We start from the raw sequence: 18,275 nt of genomic DNA, 5'->3' as shown, positions 1-18,275 counted from the left end.
TATCATATAATTTTAAATAATATATATTTTTTGGTAATATTTTAAATAATATAGTTTTTTTTTTGTAAAACAATAATATAATTAATCATTATATAATGCATGTCAATAAAAAAAATATTTCAGAATAGGCTTAGTAATTCATATATTATTAATTAATAATTAAATTATGTGTGAAAATCAATAATTTTTTTTCGCTTTTGTGTTTTAATTTTTTTTCACAATAGGCTTAGTGATTTTTGTAAGTTTGATAGGCACGAAGGGGTCATAAACTTAGAATTGTGGAGGCTTAAATTGGGTAATAGGTCAGTCTCTTTACTTTTTTAAAAATAAGTCATACTTATAATTTAGTATGCATAAAATTAATAGGTTAGGTTTAGGTGATCAAAATATTCTAAGTATGTCTGATTTATTTAAATCAAAATTTAGCTAGACGTAACCTATTTACTCCGTAATTAATAAGGATAGTTTCCCTTGTTTTTCTTGTGGGCAGACACTAGACTATGAGACTCAAGCGACTTGCTCTGAGATTATTCTAATATATATATATATTTTATTTTTCTTTTTGTTCTTCTGGGTGTAGCAGAATTTGTTTCAGATGCTAAGTGTCTCTTACATTAGTAAGGCTGAAGCCCCTCATACTCAGGTATAGATTATGAATTGTCATGCTGTGAAATTATTTTCTCATTTATTGAATGCAACATATTAATTAATACAAAGGTGATATATTAAATACTAACTGCTGGAGTCACATCAGGGATGTGGGCACAAAGTGCAGGTTGACTAAGAGTAGAGGACTTTGTTTGGTTCCCATATCAATCACACACGAAGTAACAATGGAAGACCAGATTCATCATGCTAGCTTCTGCCTCTGGAATTATCCTGCCCTGAAATTTCTAATTCAACAATTATGAATAGCATGATGCTGACAATATATATATATATATATATATATATGTGTGTGTGTGTGTGTGTGTGTATATATATATATATATATATATGGCAAGTATTTGATTGTTGTACGTACAACAGCTGCAGAAACGTAAACTCCATATATATATATGGGAGGGTTATTTTGACTCCAGAGTAAGACTTTTAAATTTTACTCCTCATCTTAGCCATTAATGAACGGAAATCAATAGTTGTTATTTGTAATGTAATTAATAATTAATTAATATGACTTCCTAAACTATAACCGTTGGATGGACGGAAATCAAGTACTGAATAAGCAGTAAGACTTATAAATCTTACTCTGGAGTCAAATGATCTCTCTTTTATATATATACTAGTATATTACCCGTGCGATGCACGGGGGAAAAAGATCAAAAATTTTGTCGTCCGCCGTGGTTGGTTAATCGCACTGCAAACCTTATATTTACAAAAACTTGTGTTGTTATTTTGTTCTATATTTCAGGTGAAAAAAATTACAACATTGACACAGAGCTTTGCAAATATCAACCACAAACAAAAATATGTTATTCAGAGGGATAATTAATTTTGCATACAACTACACCATAATACGTTATGATAAATAATAAATAATTATTATTTGCAAGGATTTGTGTCGTTAGTATTTGGAATTTTACAAATTTGTACTTAAAAAATAAAAATCAGATTTAGGAATTTAATTATAAAAGAAGAATGATGAAATTTTAATTTAATTATAAAAATATATTAGCGGGCCGGCCCTCCGGGTCGAGCCCAGTTTTCCACCTCTAACTGTCAGCATTTTATATAAATAATTTTTTTGTACAAGGATTGGTGTCGTTAGTCTTTGAAATTTCACAAATTTGTATTTACAAAAATTTAAATCAGATTTAGTAATTTAATTATAAAAGAAGAAGGATAAAATTTCAGTTGAATTATAAAAATATATTAGCGGGCCGGCCCTCCAGGCCGAGCCCAGTTTATCACCTCTAACTGTCAGCATTTTATATAAATAATTTTTTTTTTGCAAGGATTAATGTCGTTAGTCTTTGGAATTTCACAAATTTGTATTTACAAAAATTGAAATCAGATTTAGTAATTTAATTATAAAAGAAGAAAAATAAAATTTAAATTGAATTATAAAAATATATTGGCGGGCCGGCCCTACAGGCCGAGCCCAGTTTTTAACCTCTAACTGTCTGCATTTTATATAAATAATTATTTTTTGCAAGTATTTGTATTAATTACACTCTTGCAATAAAAAAAGTGAAAGTTTAATTTCTTTCTTATGTACTAAATTAAATTTTCATTTTTATAGTTCTTAAATTCTAATAATTTTTTTTTTACAGAATGACAGACGATATTTTTTATTTAAATTTAAAATTTAAAACTTTTTATATTAATTATACATATTTTGTATATAATTTTTTTCTATTTTAATTTATGATTTTTATATATATTTTTAATTGGTTATACATGTATATGTAAAAATTTTATGTTAAATATTTTTTTTAAAAATACATGTATATTATTTTAATTGGTTATACATGTATATTTAAAATTTTTATGTTAAAATTTTAATTTATTTTTAGTAAAGTATAAATTATGCCATTTCTTATTTTTTCTTTTAAATTTGAAATTTAAAATAATTTTTATCGACTATAAATGTATTTTTATAATTTTAAATATTTTATTGATTAATCTATAATTTTATATTAAATAAAAATTTATTATATATATCTTTTTTCACTGCATAAATATTAAATGCTGAACTCTTTTCTCACATATCAAGTTCACATAATTTTTCATTTAATATATTTCCCAATTTTGAATTTATTTAACAATATAAATAATTTTTTTATTTTACAACTTTTTTAATGTTTTTGTTTTTTCATGCAGCATTAATAGGGCTATCAATTATCCATGCAAAAAATAGTGGTATATACAACAAAAGAAAAGTATAGGTCTTTTTACTCGTAATATACAACAAAAGAAAAGTAGTGGGACATTAAATGAGTTGTCTGCCACACAAAATTTTCTAAAAGTTTTCCCATCATTACAAAGTTAAAAATTCAAATTTAAAATTCAAATTTAAACATAAATTCAAAATTTAGAAGAGTTGAAATCCAAAATTTGAAATCAATTCAGAATTCGAATTTCAAAAGAATGAGCAATTCCAATGCAAAAAGCATTTAAAAGAGCTGAGTAATTCCAATGTACAAATCAGTGGGACATTGAACGAGTTGTCTGCCACCATAAATGATTAACTTAATTTTTCATTGATTTTTTATTTTGATTTTTAAAATAAATTATTATTTATTTAATTTTTTATATCCAAATCCTTTCCCACCATTACAATTTGAAATTTAAAATTGAAATCCAAAATTTGAAATCAATTTAGAATTCGAATTTCAAAAGAGTGAGCAATTCCAATGTAGAAACCATTTAAAAGAGCTGAGTAATTCCAATGTACAAATAAGTGGGACATTGAATGAGTTGTCTGCCACCATAAATGACTAACTTAGTTTTCTATTGATTTTTTATTTCGATTTTTAAAAGAAATTATTATTTATTTAATTTTTTATTTTCAAATCCTTTACCAACATTACAATTTGAAATTTAAAATTGAAATCCAAAATATGAAATCAATTCAGAATTCGAATTTCAAAAGAGTGAGGAAATACACAGAAGAATTATCATTAAAAATCTTGTTCCTCTATGATTTCAACTTTCAAGGAATTACTCAGCTCTTTTAAATGCTTTCTACATTGGAATTGCTCACTCTTTTGAAATTCGAATTCTAAATTGATTTCAAATTTTGGATTTAAATTTTAAATTTCAAATTAAACTAAGAAAGGAAAAATTTATACATGAAAACACCACACCCATTTGTTAACATTTAAATTTTAACTTTTAATTTCTCAAACGATTAAATTTTTTATGACCATATTACAATTTTTAAATGACTTAAGCCGGTAAATTTTCAAATGGAATATTTAATCTCTCCGAGGTTTGAGCAGCTTCAATCATTTTTAAACACCGAATCCAGACAGGAAAATGATAAACGAGATTACTGCGGAACTCGCCAATCATGGAAATATTAAAATGTCTGTAATTTTCCAGAATAAGCGTGCTTAATTTATTGCAAATAATGTTAAACTAAATGGCCGGTTCATAGATAGCCGCTATCAAATGAAATAAAAGGGAAATTTGATTTCATTTACTCTCCATTTCGATTTTCTTCTCATTCCTTGAAAGTTGAAATCATTGATTTTTTTAATGAAATGAATTGATTTCATATTTTGGATTTCAATTTTAAATTTCAAATTGTAATGTTGGGAAAGGATTTGAAAATAAAAAATTAAATAAATAATAATTTCTTTTAAAAATCAAAATAAAAAATCAATAGAAAACTAAGTTAGTCATTTATGGTGGCAGACAAATTCAATGTCCCAAAAATTAAAAAGATTTTTAAATGCTTTCTACATTGGAATTGCTCACTAATTCGAATTCTAAATTGATTTCAAATTTTGGATTTAAATTTTAAATTTCAAATTAAACTAAGAAAGGAAAAATATTATACAATCATAGTCAATCATTCTTATAATCAAGTTTAATTTCTCAAGATTAAATCTGACCATAAGACAATCAAACTATTTTAAATGACTAATAAGTTCTTAATCTCTCCTCGAATTTCTAAGTTAGTTTTAAGTGTGAGGGAGCTCGAAATAGGGAGTAATTGAAGGTAAGAATGAGAGAGCGCTATTGTTATTATTAGTGGTAAGAAAGGAAACAAAGTTTAATTTCATAATTAAATTTGATTTCCAAATTTGATCGGACAATTTAATTTGTATTTTCAAATTAAAAATAATATCTTAAAATAAAAAGATTTATTTTTTGTAAACAACAACGTTGTCTTTGTTTGAAAAATGATGTAAAAAATTTCATAATGATAAAAAGAAAGTAGCTAGATTTCGAGGTTTGGTACTATCATGCACTGAAATAAGAACATTCCTGTGGAGTTTGGACTATAACAAGCCCTAACCATGTCCTTGATAATCTTACGTAGCGGACACAGCATCTAGTTGCTGCTTGCTAAGTGCTAACAGAAGCCCCCACCGGTAAGAACGGTTTCTTCTTTGTTAATTTTAACTTCGTTCATTATTTTCATTCATGTTTTCTCATGATAAGTAGTGTTTTCTTTTTTGTAATGAAAAAAAATTGAAATATTGAAGAGATGTCGAACGGCATGGGATTTCAGGAGCAGCATTCGAACCACAACGCGAACAACGCAGCAACGATGATGCGCGGGAATGTCTCCATGACCCAAAAACAAATCGAGACTCTGAGGATACAAATTGCTGCTTATGAAACCCTCTCTGAACAACTCGCTGAGAAGTACAGGGCACACCGTGCCGCTCGCCAAGCTCCTCCTCAAGGTCATTCCCTATTTTCTTCCATTCATCTTTTTTCACAATTTTATTTTTTTATCACTTATTATTCACCGTAATAAATTTTTTTTGTTATAGTAAGTTACCCATTCTAACCGTTTACATTCTAACCGTGTAACTGTAAACGGTTAGAATGTGTTAGGGTTGTTTCTGTTAAGAGTTTGTTACACTGGTCTGAGGCGGTTGTAACAAATATACTGAAACAAATGGGTGTGGTGTTTTCAGTGACGTCAGAGGTGGTTAAGCCGGTAAATATGTATGGAGGAGACACATCAAAGGGAATATTTAACATGAAGCCGAGGTGGAGTCCAACAACTGAGCAGCTTCAGATCATGGAGAAAATATTTAAGCAGGTGACACCGAATCCAGACAGGAAAATGATAAACGAGATTACTGCGGAACTCGCCAATCATGGAAATATTTCGGAGAAAAATGTCTGTAATTGGTTCCAGAATAAGCGTGCTCGGTCCAAGAAAAAACAGCCCAATGCGGTTATTGCAAATAATGTTAACACTAATGGCCGGTTGACATCAGGAGATAGCCGCTATCAAATGAAATAAAAGGGGAAATGCGCATTTACTCTCCATTTCGATTTTCTTCTCATTCCTTGAAAGTTGAAATCATAGAGGAACAAGATTTTTAATGATAATTCTTCTGTGTATTTCCTCACTCTTTTGAAATTCGAATTCTGAATTGATTTCATATTTTGGATTTCAATTTTAAATTTCAAATTGTAATGTTGGGAAAGGATTTGAAAATAAAAAATTAAATAAATAATAATTTCTTTTAAAAATCAAAATAAAAAATCAATAGAAAACTAAGTTAGTCATTTATGGTGGCAGACAACTCATTCAATGTCCCACTTATTTGTACATTGAAATTACTCAGCTCTTTTAAATGCTTTCTACATTGGAATTGCTCGCTCTTTTGAAATTCGAATTCTAAATTGATTTCAAATTTTGGATTTAAATTTTAAATTTCAAATTAAACTAAGAAAGGAAAAATATTATACAATCATAGTCAATCATTCTTATAATCAAGTTTAATTTCTCAAGATTAAATCTGACCATAAGACAATCAAACTATTTTAAATGACTAATAAGTTCTTAATCTCTCCTCGAATTTCTAAGTTAGTTTTAAGTGTGAGGGAGCTCGAAATAGGGAGTAATTGAAGGTAAGAATGAGAGAGCGCTATTGTTATTATTAGTGGTAAGAAAGGAAACAAAGTTTAATTTCATAATTAAATTTGATTTCCAAATTTGATCGGACAATTTAATTTGTATTTTCAAATTAAAAATAATATCTTAAAATAAAAAGATTTATTTTTATAAACAACAACGTTGTCTTTGTTTGAAAAATGATGTAAAAAATTTCATAATGATAAAAAGAAAGTAGCTAGATTTCGAGGTTTGGTACTATCATGCACTGAAATCATCCGTAATATATATATATTTTACAAAAAAAAAAAAGAATAATATAGAATCAATTCATAATCTTCACAAAATAATTTTAAAGCTGCAAGTATATATATATATTGTGTTGGACAAGAACATTCCTGTGGAGTTTGGACTATAACAAGCCCTAACCATGTCCTTGATAATCTTACGTAGCGGACACAGCATCTAGTTGCTGCTTGCTAAGTGCTAACAGAAGCCCCCACCGGTAAGAACGATTTCTTCTTTGTTAATTTTAACTTCGTTCATTATTTTCATTCATGTTTTCTCATGATAAGTAGTGTTTTCTTTTTTGTAATGAAAAAAAATTGAAATATTGAAGAGATGTCGAACGGCATGGGATTTCAGGAGCAGCATTCGAACCACAACGCGAACAACGCAGCAACGATGATGCGCGGGAATGTCTCCATGACCCAAAAACAAATCGAGACTCTGAGGATACAAATTGCTGCTTACGAAACCCTCTCTGAACAACTCGCTGAGAAGTACAGGGCACACCGTGCCGCTCGCCAAGCTCCTCCTCAAGGTCATTCCCTATTTTCTTCCATTCATCTTTTTTCACAATTTTATTTTTTTATCACTTATTATTCACCGTAATAAATTTTTTTTGTTATAGTAAGTTACCCATTCTAACCGTTTACATTCTAACCGTGTAACTGTAAACGGTTAGAATGTGTTAGGGTTGTTTCTGTTAAGAGTTTGTTACACTGGTCTGAGGCGGTTGTAACAAATATACTGAAACAAATGGGTGTGGTGTTTTCAGTGACGTCAGAGGTGGTTAAGCCGGTAAATATGTATGGAGGAGACACATCAAAGGGAATATTTAACATGAAGCCGAGGTGGAGTCCAACAACTGAGCAGCTTCAGATCATGGAGAAAATATTTAAGCAGGTGACACCGAATCCAGACAGGAAAATGATAAACGAAATTATTACTGCGGAACTCGCCAATCATGGAAATATTTCGGAGAAAAATGTCTGTAATTGGTTCCAGAATAAGCGTGCTCGGTCCAAGAAAAAACAGCCCAATGCGGTTATTGCAAATAATGTTAACACTAATGGCCGGTTGACATCAGGAGATAGCCGCTATCAAATGAAATAAAAGGGGAAATGCGCATTTACTCTCCATTTCGATTTTCTTCTCATTCCTTGAAAGTTGAAATCATAGAGGAACAAGATTTTTAATGATAATTCTTCTGTGTATTTCCTCACTCTTTTGAAATTCGAATTCTGAATTGATTTCATATTTTGGATTTCAATTTTAAATTTCAAATTGTAATGTTGGGAAAGGATTTGAAAATAAAAAATTAAATAAATAATAATTTCTTTTAAAAATCAAAATAAAAAATCAATAGAAAACTAAGTTAGTCATTTATGGTGGCAGACAACTCATTCAATGTCCCACTTATTTGTACATTGAAATTACTCAGCTCTTTTAAATGCTTTCTACATTGGAATTGCTCACTCTTTTGAAATTCGAATTCTAAATTGATTTCAAATTTTGGATTTAAATTTTAAATTTCAAATTAAACTAAGAAAGGAAAAATATTATACAATCATAGTCAATCATTCTTATAATCAAGTTTAATTTCTCAAGATTAAATCTGACCATAAGACAATCAAACTATTTTAAATGACTAATAAGTTCTTAATCTCTCCTCGAATTTCTAAGTTAGTTTTAAGTGTGAGGGAGCTCGAAATAGGGAGTAATTGAAGGTAAGAATGAGAGAGCGCTATTGTTATTATTAGTGGTAAGAAAGGAAACAAAGTTTAATTTCATAATTAAATTTGATTTCCAAATTTGATCGGACAATTTAATTTGTATTTTCAAATTAAAAATAATATCTTAAAATAAAAAGATTTATTTTTATAAACAACAACGTTGTCTTTGTTTGAAAAATGATGTAAAAAATTTCATAATGATAAAAGAAAAGTAGCTAGATTTCGAGGTTTGGTACTATCATGCACTGAAATCATCCGTAATATATATATATTTTACAAAAAAAAAAGAATAATATAGAATCAATTCATAATCTTCACAAAATAATTTTAAAGCTGCAAGTATATATATATATATATATATATATATATATATATATATATATATATATATATATATATATATATATCTTGGACAAGAACATTCCTGTGGAGTTTGGACTATAACAAGCCCTAACCATGTCCTTGATAATCTTACGTAGCGGACACAGCATCTAGTTGCTGCTTGCTAAGTGCTAACAGAAGCCCCCACCGGTAAGAACGATTTCTTCTTTGTTAATTTTAACTTCGTTCATTATTTTCATTCATGTTTTCTCATGATAAGTAGTGTTTTCTTTTTTGTAATGAAAAAAAATTGAAATATTGAAGAGATGTCGAACGGCATGGGATTTCAGGAGCAGCATTCGAACCACAACGCGAACAACGCAGCAACGATGATGCGCGGGAATGTCTCCATGACCCAAAAACAAATCGAGACTCTGAGGATACAAATTGCTGCTTACGAAACCCTCTCTGAACAACTCGCTGAGAAGTACAGGGCACACCGTGCCGCTCGCCAAGCTCCTCCTCAAGGTCATTCCCTATTTTCTTCCATTCATCTTTTTTCACAATTTTATTTTTTTATCACTTATTATTCACCGTAATAAATTTTTTTTGTTATAGTAAGTTACCCATTCTAACCGTTTACATTCTAACCGTGTAACTGTAAACGGTTAGAATGTGTTAGGGTTGTTTCTGTTAAGAGTTTGTTACACTGGTCTGAGGCGGTTGTAACAAATATACTGAAACAAATGGGTGTGGTGTTTTCAGTGACGTCAGAGGTGGTTAAGCCGGTAAATATGTATGGAGGAGACACATCAAAGGGAATATTTAACATGAAGCCGAGGTGGAGTCCAACAACTGAGCAGCTTCAGATCATGGAGAAAATATTTAAGCAGGTGACACCGAATCCAGACAGGAAAATGATAAACGAGATTACTGCGGAACTCGCCAATCATGGAAATATTTCGGAGAAAAATGTCTGTAATTGGTTCCAGAATAAGCGTGCTCGGTCCAAGAAAAAACAGCCCAATGCGGTTATTGCAAATAATGTTAACACTAATGGCCGGTTGACATCAGGAGATAGCCGCTATCAAATGAAATAAAAGGGGAAATGCGCATTTACTCTCCATTTCGATTTTCTTCTCATTCCTTGAAAGTTGAAATCATAGAGGAACAAGATTTTTAATGATAATTCTTCTGTGTATTTCCTCACTCTTTTGAAATTCGAATTCTGAATTGATTTCATATTTTGGATTTCAATTTTAAATTTCAAATTGTAATGTTGGGAAAGGATTTGAAAATAAAAAATTAAATAAATAATAATTTCTTTTAAAAATCAAAATAAAAAATCAATAGAAAACTAAGTTAGTCATTTATGGTGGCAGACAACTCATGACTTATTTGTACATTGAAATTACTCAGCTCTTTTAAATGCTTTCTACATTGGAATTGCTCACTCTTTTGAAATTCGAATTCTAAATTGATTTCAAATTTTGGATTTAAATTTTAAATTTCAAATTAAACTAAGAAAGGAAAAATATTATACAATCATAGTCAATCATTCTTATAATCAAGTTTAATTTCTCAAGATTAAATCTGACCATAAGACAATCAAACTATTTTAAATGACTAATAAGTTCTTAATCTCTCCTCGAATTTCTAAGTTAGTTTTAAGTGTGAGGGAGCTCGAAATAGGGAGTAATTGAAGGTAAGAATGAGAGAGCGCTATTGTTATTATTAGTGGTAAGAAAGGAAACAAAGTTTAATTTCATAATTAAATTTGATTTCCAAATTTGATCGGACAATTTAATTTGTATTTTCAAATTAAAAATAATATCTTAAAATAAAAAGATTTATTTTTATAAACAACAACGTTGTCTTTGTTTGAAAAATGATGTAAAAAATTTCATAATGATAAAAAGAAAGTAGCTAGATTTCGAGGTTTGGTACTATCATGCACTGAAATCATCCGTAATATATATATATATTTTACAACAACAAAAAAAAGAATAATATAGAATCAATTCATAATCTTCACAAAATAATTTTAAAGCTGCAAGTATATATATATATATATATTGTCTTGGACAAGAACATTCCTGTGGAGTTTGGACTATAACAAGCCCTAACCATGTCCTTGATAATCTTACGTAGCGGACACAGCATCTAGTTGCTGCTTGCTAAGTGCTAACAGAAGCCCCCACCGGTAAGAACGGTTTCTTCTTTGTTAATTTTAACTTCGTTCATTATTTTCATTCATGTTTTCTCATGATAAGTAGTGTTTTCTTTTTTGTAATGAAAAAAAATTGAAATATTGAAGAGATGTCGAACGGCATGGGATTTCAGGAGCAGCATTCGAACCACAACGCGAACAACGCAGCAACGATGATGCGCGGGAATGTCTCCATGACCCAAAAACAAATCGAGACTCTGAGGATACAAATTGCTGCTTACGAAACCCTCTCTGAACAACTCGCTGAGAAGTACAGGGCACACCGTGCCGCTCGCCAAGCTCCTCCTCAAGGTCATTCCCTATTTTCTTCCATTCATCTTTTTTCACAATTTTATTTTTTTATCACTTATTATTCACCGTAATAAATTTTTTTTGTTATAGTAAGTTACCCATTCTAACCGTTTACATTCTAACCGTGTAACTGTAAACGGTTAGAATGTGTTAGGGTTGTTTCTGTTAAGAGTTTGTTACACTGGTCTGAGGCGGTTGTAACAAATATACTGAAACAAATGGGTGTGGTGTTTTCAGTGACGTCAGAGGTGGTTAAGCCGGTAAATATGTATGGAGGAGACACATCAAAGGGAATATTTAACATGAAGCCGAGGTGGAGTCCAACAACTGAGCAGCTTCAGATCATGGAGAAAATATTTAAGCAGGTGACACCGAATCCAGACAGGAAAATGATAAACGAGATTACTGCGGAACTCGCCAATCATGGAAATATTTCGGAGAAAAATGTCTGTAATTGGTTCCAGAATAAGCGTGCTCGGTCCAAGAAAAAACAGCCCAATGCGGTTATTGCAAATAATGTTAACACTAATGGCCGGTTGACATCAGGAGATAGCCGCTATCAAATGAAATAAAAGGGGAAATGCGCATTTACTCTCCATTTCGATTTTCTTCTCATTCCTTGAAAGTTGAAATCATAGAGGAACAAGATTTTTAATGATAATTCTTCTGTGTATTTCCTCACTCTTTTGAAATTCGAATTCTGAATTGATTTCATATTTTGGATTTCAATTTTAAATTTCAAATTGTAATGTTGGGAAAGGATTTGAAAATAAAAAATTAAATAAATAATATAGTCATTTATGGTGGCAGACAACTCATTCAATGTCCCACTTATTTGTACATTGAAATTACTCAGCTCTTTTAAATGCTTTCTACATTGGAATTGCTCACTCTTTTGAAATTCGAATTCTAAATTGATTTCAAATTTTGGATTTAAATTTTAAATTTCAAATTAAACTAAGAAAGGAAAAATATTATACAATCATAGTCAATCATTCTTATAATCAAGTTTAATTTCTCAAGAAGTTAAATAATTTCTTTTAAAAATTGAAAATAAAAATGAGAAGAGCGGTCTATTGTTATTATTAGTGGTTAAGAAATATGGAAACAAAAAGTTTAATTTCAACAACTAATTAAATTTGATTTCCAAATTTACTGCGGAACTCGCCAATCATGGAAATATTTCGGATAATTTGTATTTTCAAATTAAAAATAATACTTAAAATAAAAAATAAAAGATTTATTTTTCTTCTCATTCCTTGAAAGTTGAAATTTTTTTAATGATAATTCATTTCCTCACTCTTTTGAAATTCAACAATTGATTTCATATTTTGGATTTCAATTTGTTGGGAAAGGATTTGTAAAAAATTTAAATAATAATTTCTTTTAAAAATCAAAATAAAAAATAGAAAACTAAGAGTCATTTAGGTTTGGCAAAACTCATTCAATGTCCCATTATTTGTACATTGAAATTACTCAGCTCTTTTAAATGCTTTCTACATTTGAATTGCTCACTCTTTTGAAATTCGAATTCTAAAAATATAATCATAGTATAATCAAGTTTAATTTCTCAAGATTAAATCTGACCATAAGACAATCAAACTATTTTAAATGACTAATAAGTTCTTAATCTCTCCTCGAATTTCTAAGTTAGTTTTAAGTGTGAGGGAGCTCGAAATAGGGAGTAATTGAAGGTAAGAATGAGAGAGCGCTATTGTTATTATTAGTGGTAAGAAAGGAAACAAAGTTTAATTTCATAATTAAATTTGATTTCCAAATTTGATCGGACAATTTAATTTGTATTTTCAAATTAAAAATAATATCTTAAAATAAAAAGATTTATTTTTATAAACAACAACGTTGTCTTTGTTTGAAAAATGATGTAAAAAATTTCATAATGATAAAAAGAAAGTAGCTATTCGAGGTTTGGTACTATCATGCACTTAAATCATCCTTAATTTATATATTTTTACAAAAAAAAAAAAGAATAATATAGAATCAATTCATAATCTTCACAAAATAATTTTAAAGCTGCAAGTATATATATATATATATATTGTCTTGGACAAGAACATTCTTGTGGAGTTTGGACTATAACAAGCCCTAACCATGTCCTTGATAATCTTACGTAGCGGACACAGCATCTAGTTGCTGCTTGCTAAGTGCTAACAGAAGCCCCCACCGGTAAGAACGATTTCTTCTTTGTTAATTTTAACTTCGTTCATTATTTTCATTCATGTTTTCTCATGATAAGTAGTGTTTTCTTTTTTGTAATGAAAAAAAATTGAAATATTGAAGAGATGTCGAACGGCATGGGATTTCAGGAGCAGCATTCGAACCACAACGCGAACAACGCAGCAACGATGATGCGCGGGAATGTCTCCATGACCCAAAAACAAATCGAGACTCTGAGGATACAAATTGCTGCTTACGAAACCCTCTCTGAACAACTCGCTGAGAAGTACAGGGCACACCGTGCCGCTCGCCAAGCTCCTCCTCAAGGTCATTCCCTATTTTCTTCCATTCATCTTTTTTCACAATTTTATTTTTTTATCACTTATTATTCACCGTAATAAATTTTTTTTGTTATAGTAAGTTACCCATTCTAACCGTTTACATTCTAACCGTGTAACTGTAAACGGTTAGAATGTGTTAGGGTTGTTTCTGTTAAGAGTTTGTTACACTGGTCTGAGGCGGTTGTAACAAATATACTTGGGTGTGGTGTTTTCAAAAAGCCGGTAAATATGTATGGAGGAACACATCAAAGGGAATTGAAACTTTTAAAAATTGTATAAAAAATCAAATTAAAGGATTTGAAAATAAAAAATTAAATAAATAATAATTTCTTTTAAAAATCAAAATAAAAAATCAATAGAAAACTAAGTTAGTCATACATTGAAATTACTCAGCTCTTTTAAATGCTTTCTACATTGGAATTGCTCACTCTTTTGAAATTCGAATTCTAAATTGATTTCAAATTTTGGATTTAAATTTTAAATTTCAAATTAAACTAAGAAAGGAAAAATATTATACAATCATAGTCAATCATTCTTATAATCAAGTTTAATTTCTCAAGATTAAATCTGACCATAAGACAATCAAACTATTTTAAATGACTAATAAGTTCTTAATCTCTCCTCGAATTTCTAAGTTAGTTTTAAGTGTGAGGGAGCTCGAAATAGGGAGTAATTGAAGGTAAGAATGAGAGAGCGCTATTGTTATTATTAGTGGTAAGAAAGGAAACAAAGTTTAATTTCATAATTAAATTTGATTTCCAAATTTGATCGGACAATTTAATTTGTATTTTCAAATTAAAAATAATATCTTAAAATAAAAAGATTTATTTTTATAAACAACAACGTTGTCTTTGTTTGAAAAATGATGTAAAAAATTTCATAATGATAAAAAGAAAGTAGCTAGATTTCGAGGTTTGGTACTATCATGCACTGAAATCATCCGTAATATATATATATTTTACAAAAAAAAAAAAGAATAATATAGAATCAATTCATAATCTTCACAAAATAATTTTAAAGCTGCAAGTATATATATATATATATATATATATATATATATATATATATATATATATTGTCTTGGACAAGAACATTCCTGTGGAGTTTGGACTATAACAAGCCCTAACCATGTCCTTGATAATCTTACGTAGCGGACACAGCATCTAGTTGCTGCTTGCTAAGTGCTAACAGAAGCCCCCACCGGTAAGAACGATTTCTTCTTTGTTAATTTTAACTTCGTTCATTATTTTCATTCATGTTTTCTCATGATAAGTAGTGTTTTCTTTTTTGTAATGAAAAAAAATTGAAATATTGAAGAGATGTCGAACGGCATGGGATTTCAGGAGCAGCATTCGAACCACAACGCGAACAACGCAGCAACGATGATGCGCGGGAATGTCTCCATGACCCAAAAAACAATCGAGACTCTGAGGATACAAATTGCTGCTTACGAAACCCTCTCTGAACAACTCGCTGAGAAGTACAGGGCACACCGTGCCGCTCGCCAAGCTCCTCCTCAAGGTCATTCCCTATTTTCTTCCATTCATCTTTTTTCACAATTTTATTTTTTTATCACTTATTATTCACCGTAATAAATTTTTTTGTTATAGTAAGTTACCCATTCTAACCGTTTACATTCTAACCGTGTAACTGTAAACGGTTAGAATGTGTTAGGGTTGTTTCTGTTAAGAGTTTGTTACACTGGTCTGAGGCGGTTGTAACAAATATACTGAAACAAATGGGTGTGGTGTTTTCAGTGACGTCAGAGGTGGTTAAGCCGGTAAATATGTATGGAGGAGACACATCAAAGGGAATATTTAACATGAAGCCGAGGTGGAGTCCAACAACTGAGCAGCTTCAGATCATGGAGAAAATATTTAAGCAGGTGACACCGAATCCAGACAGGAAAATGATAAACGAGATTACTGCGGAACTCGCCAATCATGGAAATATTTCGGAGAAAAATGTCTGTAATTGGTTCCAGAATAAGCGTGCTCGGTCCAAGAAAAAACAGCCCAATGCGGTTATTGCAAATAATGTTAACACTAATGGCCGGTTGACATCAGGAGATAGCCGCTATCAAATGAAATAAAAGGGGAAATGCGCATTTACTCTCCATTTCGATTTTCTTCTCATTCCTTGAAAGTTGAAATCATAGAGGAACAAGATTTTTAATGATAATTCTTCTGTGTATTTCCTCACTCTTTTGAAATTCGAATTCTGAATTGATTTCATATTTTGGATTTCAATTTTAAATTTCAAATTGTAATGTTGGGAAAGGATTTGAAAATAAAAAATTAAATAAATAATAATTTCTTTTAAAAATCAAAATAAAAAATCAATAGAAAACTAAGTTAGTCATTTATGGTGGCAGACAACTCATTCAATGTCCCACTTATTTGTACATTGAAATTACTCAGCTCTTGTTATCAAAAAAAAATAAAAATTACTCAGCTCTTTTAAATGCTTTCTACATTGGAATTGCTCACTCTTTTGAAATTCGAATTCTAAATTGATTTCAAATTTTGGATTTAAATTTTAAATTTCAAATTAAACTAAGAAAGGAAAAATATTATACAATCATAGTCAATCATTCTTATAATCAAGTTTAATTTCTCAAGATTAAATCTGACCATAAGACAATCAAACTATTTTAAATGACTAATAAGTTCTTAATCTCTCCTCGAATTTCTAAGTTAGTTTTAAGTGTGAGGGAGCTCGAAATAGGGAGTAATTGAAGGTAAGAATGAGAGAGCGCTATTGTTATTATTAGTGGTAAGAAAGGAAACAAAGTTTAATTTCATAATTAAATTTGATTTCCAAATTTGATCGGACAATTTAATTTGTATTTTCAAATTAAAAATAATATCTTAAAATAAAAAGATTTATTTTTATAAACAACAACGTTGTCTTTGTTTGAAAAATGATGTAAAAAATTTCATAATGATAAAAAGAAAGTAGCTAGATTTCGAGGTTTGGTACTATCATGCACTGAAATCATCCGTAATATATATATATTTTACAAAAAAAAAAGAATAATATAGAATCAATTCATAATCTTCACAAAATAATTTTAAAGCTGCAAGTATATATATATATATATATATATATATATATATATATATATATATATATATATCTTGGACAAGAACATTCCTGTGGAGTTTGGACTATAACAAGCCCTAACCATGTCCTTGATAATCTTACGTAGCGGACACAGCATCTAGTTGCTGCTTGCTAAGTGCTAACAGAAGCCCCCACCGGTAAGAACGATTTCTTCTTTGTTAATTTTAACTTCGTTCATTATTTTCATTCATGTTTTCTCATGATAAGTAGTGTTTTCTTTTTTGTAATGAAAAAAAATTGAAATATTGAAGAGATGTCGAACGGCATGGGATTTCAGGAGCAGCATTCGAACCACAACGCGAACAACGCAGCAACGATGATGCGCGGGAATGTCTCCATGACCCAAAAACAAATCGAGACTCTGAGGATACAAATTGCTGCTTACGAAACCCTCTCTGAACAACTCGCTGAGAAGTACAGGGCACACCGTGCCGCTCGCCAAGCTCCTCCTCAAGGTCATTCCCTATTTTTTTCCATTCATCTTTTTTCACAATTTTATTTTTTTATCACTTATTATTCACCGTAATAAATTTTTTTGTTATAGTAAGTTACCCATTCTAACCGTTTACATTCTAACCGTGTAACTGTAAACGGTTAGAATGTGTTAGGGTTGTTTCTGTTAAGAGTTTGTTACACTGGTCTGAGGCGGTTGTAACAAATATACTGAAACAAATGGGTGTGGTGTTTTCAGTGACGTCAGAGGTGGTTAAGCCGGTAAATATGTATGGAGGAGACACATCAAGGGGAATATTTAACATGAAGCCGAGGTGGAGTCCAACAACTGAGCAGCTTCAGATCATGGAGAAAATATTTAAGCAGGTGACACCGAATCCAGACAGGAAAATGATAAACGAGATTACTGCGGAACTCGCCAATCATGGAAATATTTCGGAGAAAAATGTCTGTAATTGGTTCCAGAATAAGCGTGCTCGGTCCAAGAAAAAACAGCCCAATGCGGTTATTGCAAATAATGTTAACACTAATGGCCGGTTGACATCAGGAGATAGCCGCTATCAAATGAAATAAAAGGGGAAATGCGCATTTACTCTCCATTTCGATTTTCTTCTCATTCCTTGAAAGTTGAAATCATAGAGGAACAAGATTTTTAATGATAATTCTTCTGTGTATTTCCTCACACTTTTGAAATTCGAATTCTGAATTGATTTCATATTTTGGATTTCAATTTTAAATTTCAAATTGTAATGTTGGGAAAGGATTTGAAAATAAAAAATTAAATAAAT

General features: G+C 30.1%; 5 protein-coding genes across 5 annotated transcripts; all 5 read left to right on the top strand.

The window, feature by feature from the left end:
- The first annotated feature begins 5,161 nt into the window (after positions 1 to 5,161).
- On the top strand, positions 5,162 to 5,935 carry LOC133312072 (putative WUSCHEL-related homeobox 10). The gene is made up of 2 exons (XM_061513216.1): positions 5,162 to 5,363; positions 5,508 to 5,935. Exons 1-2 carry the CDS (start codon positions 5,162 to 5,164, stop codon positions 5,933 to 5,935), a joined length of 630 nt encoding a protein of 209 aa, XP_061369200.1.
- A 1,218-nt stretch (positions 5,936 to 7,153) lies between these two features.
- On the top strand, positions 7,154 to 7,930 carry LOC133312071 (putative WUSCHEL-related homeobox 10). Its single transcript, XM_061513215.1, has 2 exons — positions 7,154 to 7,355; positions 7,500 to 7,930. The coding sequence occupies exons 1-2, from the start codon at positions 7,154 to 7,156 to the stop codon at positions 7,928 to 7,930; spliced, it is 633 nt and encodes a 210-aa protein (XP_061369199.1).
- A 1,267-nt stretch (positions 7,931 to 9,197) lies between these two features.
- Positions 9,198 to 9,971, top strand: LOC133312070 (putative WUSCHEL-related homeobox 10). The gene is made up of 2 exons (XM_061513214.1): positions 9,198 to 9,399; positions 9,544 to 9,971. The coding sequence occupies exons 1-2, from the start codon at positions 9,198 to 9,200 to the stop codon at positions 9,969 to 9,971; spliced, it is 630 nt and encodes a 209-aa protein (XP_061369198.1).
- A 1,219-nt stretch (positions 9,972 to 11,190) lies between these two features.
- LOC133312069 (putative WUSCHEL-related homeobox 10) lies at positions 11,191 to 11,964 on the top strand. Its single transcript, XM_061513213.1, has 2 exons — positions 11,191 to 11,392; positions 11,537 to 11,964. Exons 1-2 carry the CDS (start codon positions 11,191 to 11,193, stop codon positions 11,962 to 11,964), a joined length of 630 nt encoding a protein of 209 aa, XP_061369197.1.
- A 5,323-nt stretch (positions 11,965 to 17,287) lies between these two features.
- LOC133312068 (putative WUSCHEL-related homeobox 10) lies at positions 17,288 to 18,060 on the top strand. The gene is made up of 2 exons (XM_061513211.1): positions 17,288 to 17,489; positions 17,633 to 18,060. The coding sequence occupies exons 1-2, from the start codon at positions 17,288 to 17,290 to the stop codon at positions 18,058 to 18,060; spliced, it is 630 nt and encodes a 209-aa protein (XP_061369195.1).
- The last annotated feature ends 215 nt before the right edge of the window (positions 18,061 to 18,275 follow it).

The sequence above is a fragment of the Gastrolobium bilobum genome, unplaced genomic scaffold (assembly GCF_033153095.1).
Source record: "Gastrolobium bilobum isolate Gb01-03AN ecotype WA unplaced genomic scaffold, APGP_CSIRO_Gbil_v1 utg335113, whole genome shotgun sequence".
NCBI classification, from domain to species: domain Eukaryota; kingdom Viridiplantae; phylum Streptophyta; class Magnoliopsida; order Fabales; family Fabaceae; genus Gastrolobium; species Gastrolobium bilobum.
The sequence above is the reverse complement of the archived record's forward strand: the minus strand, read 5'-3'. Positions and strand labels throughout refer to the sequence as shown.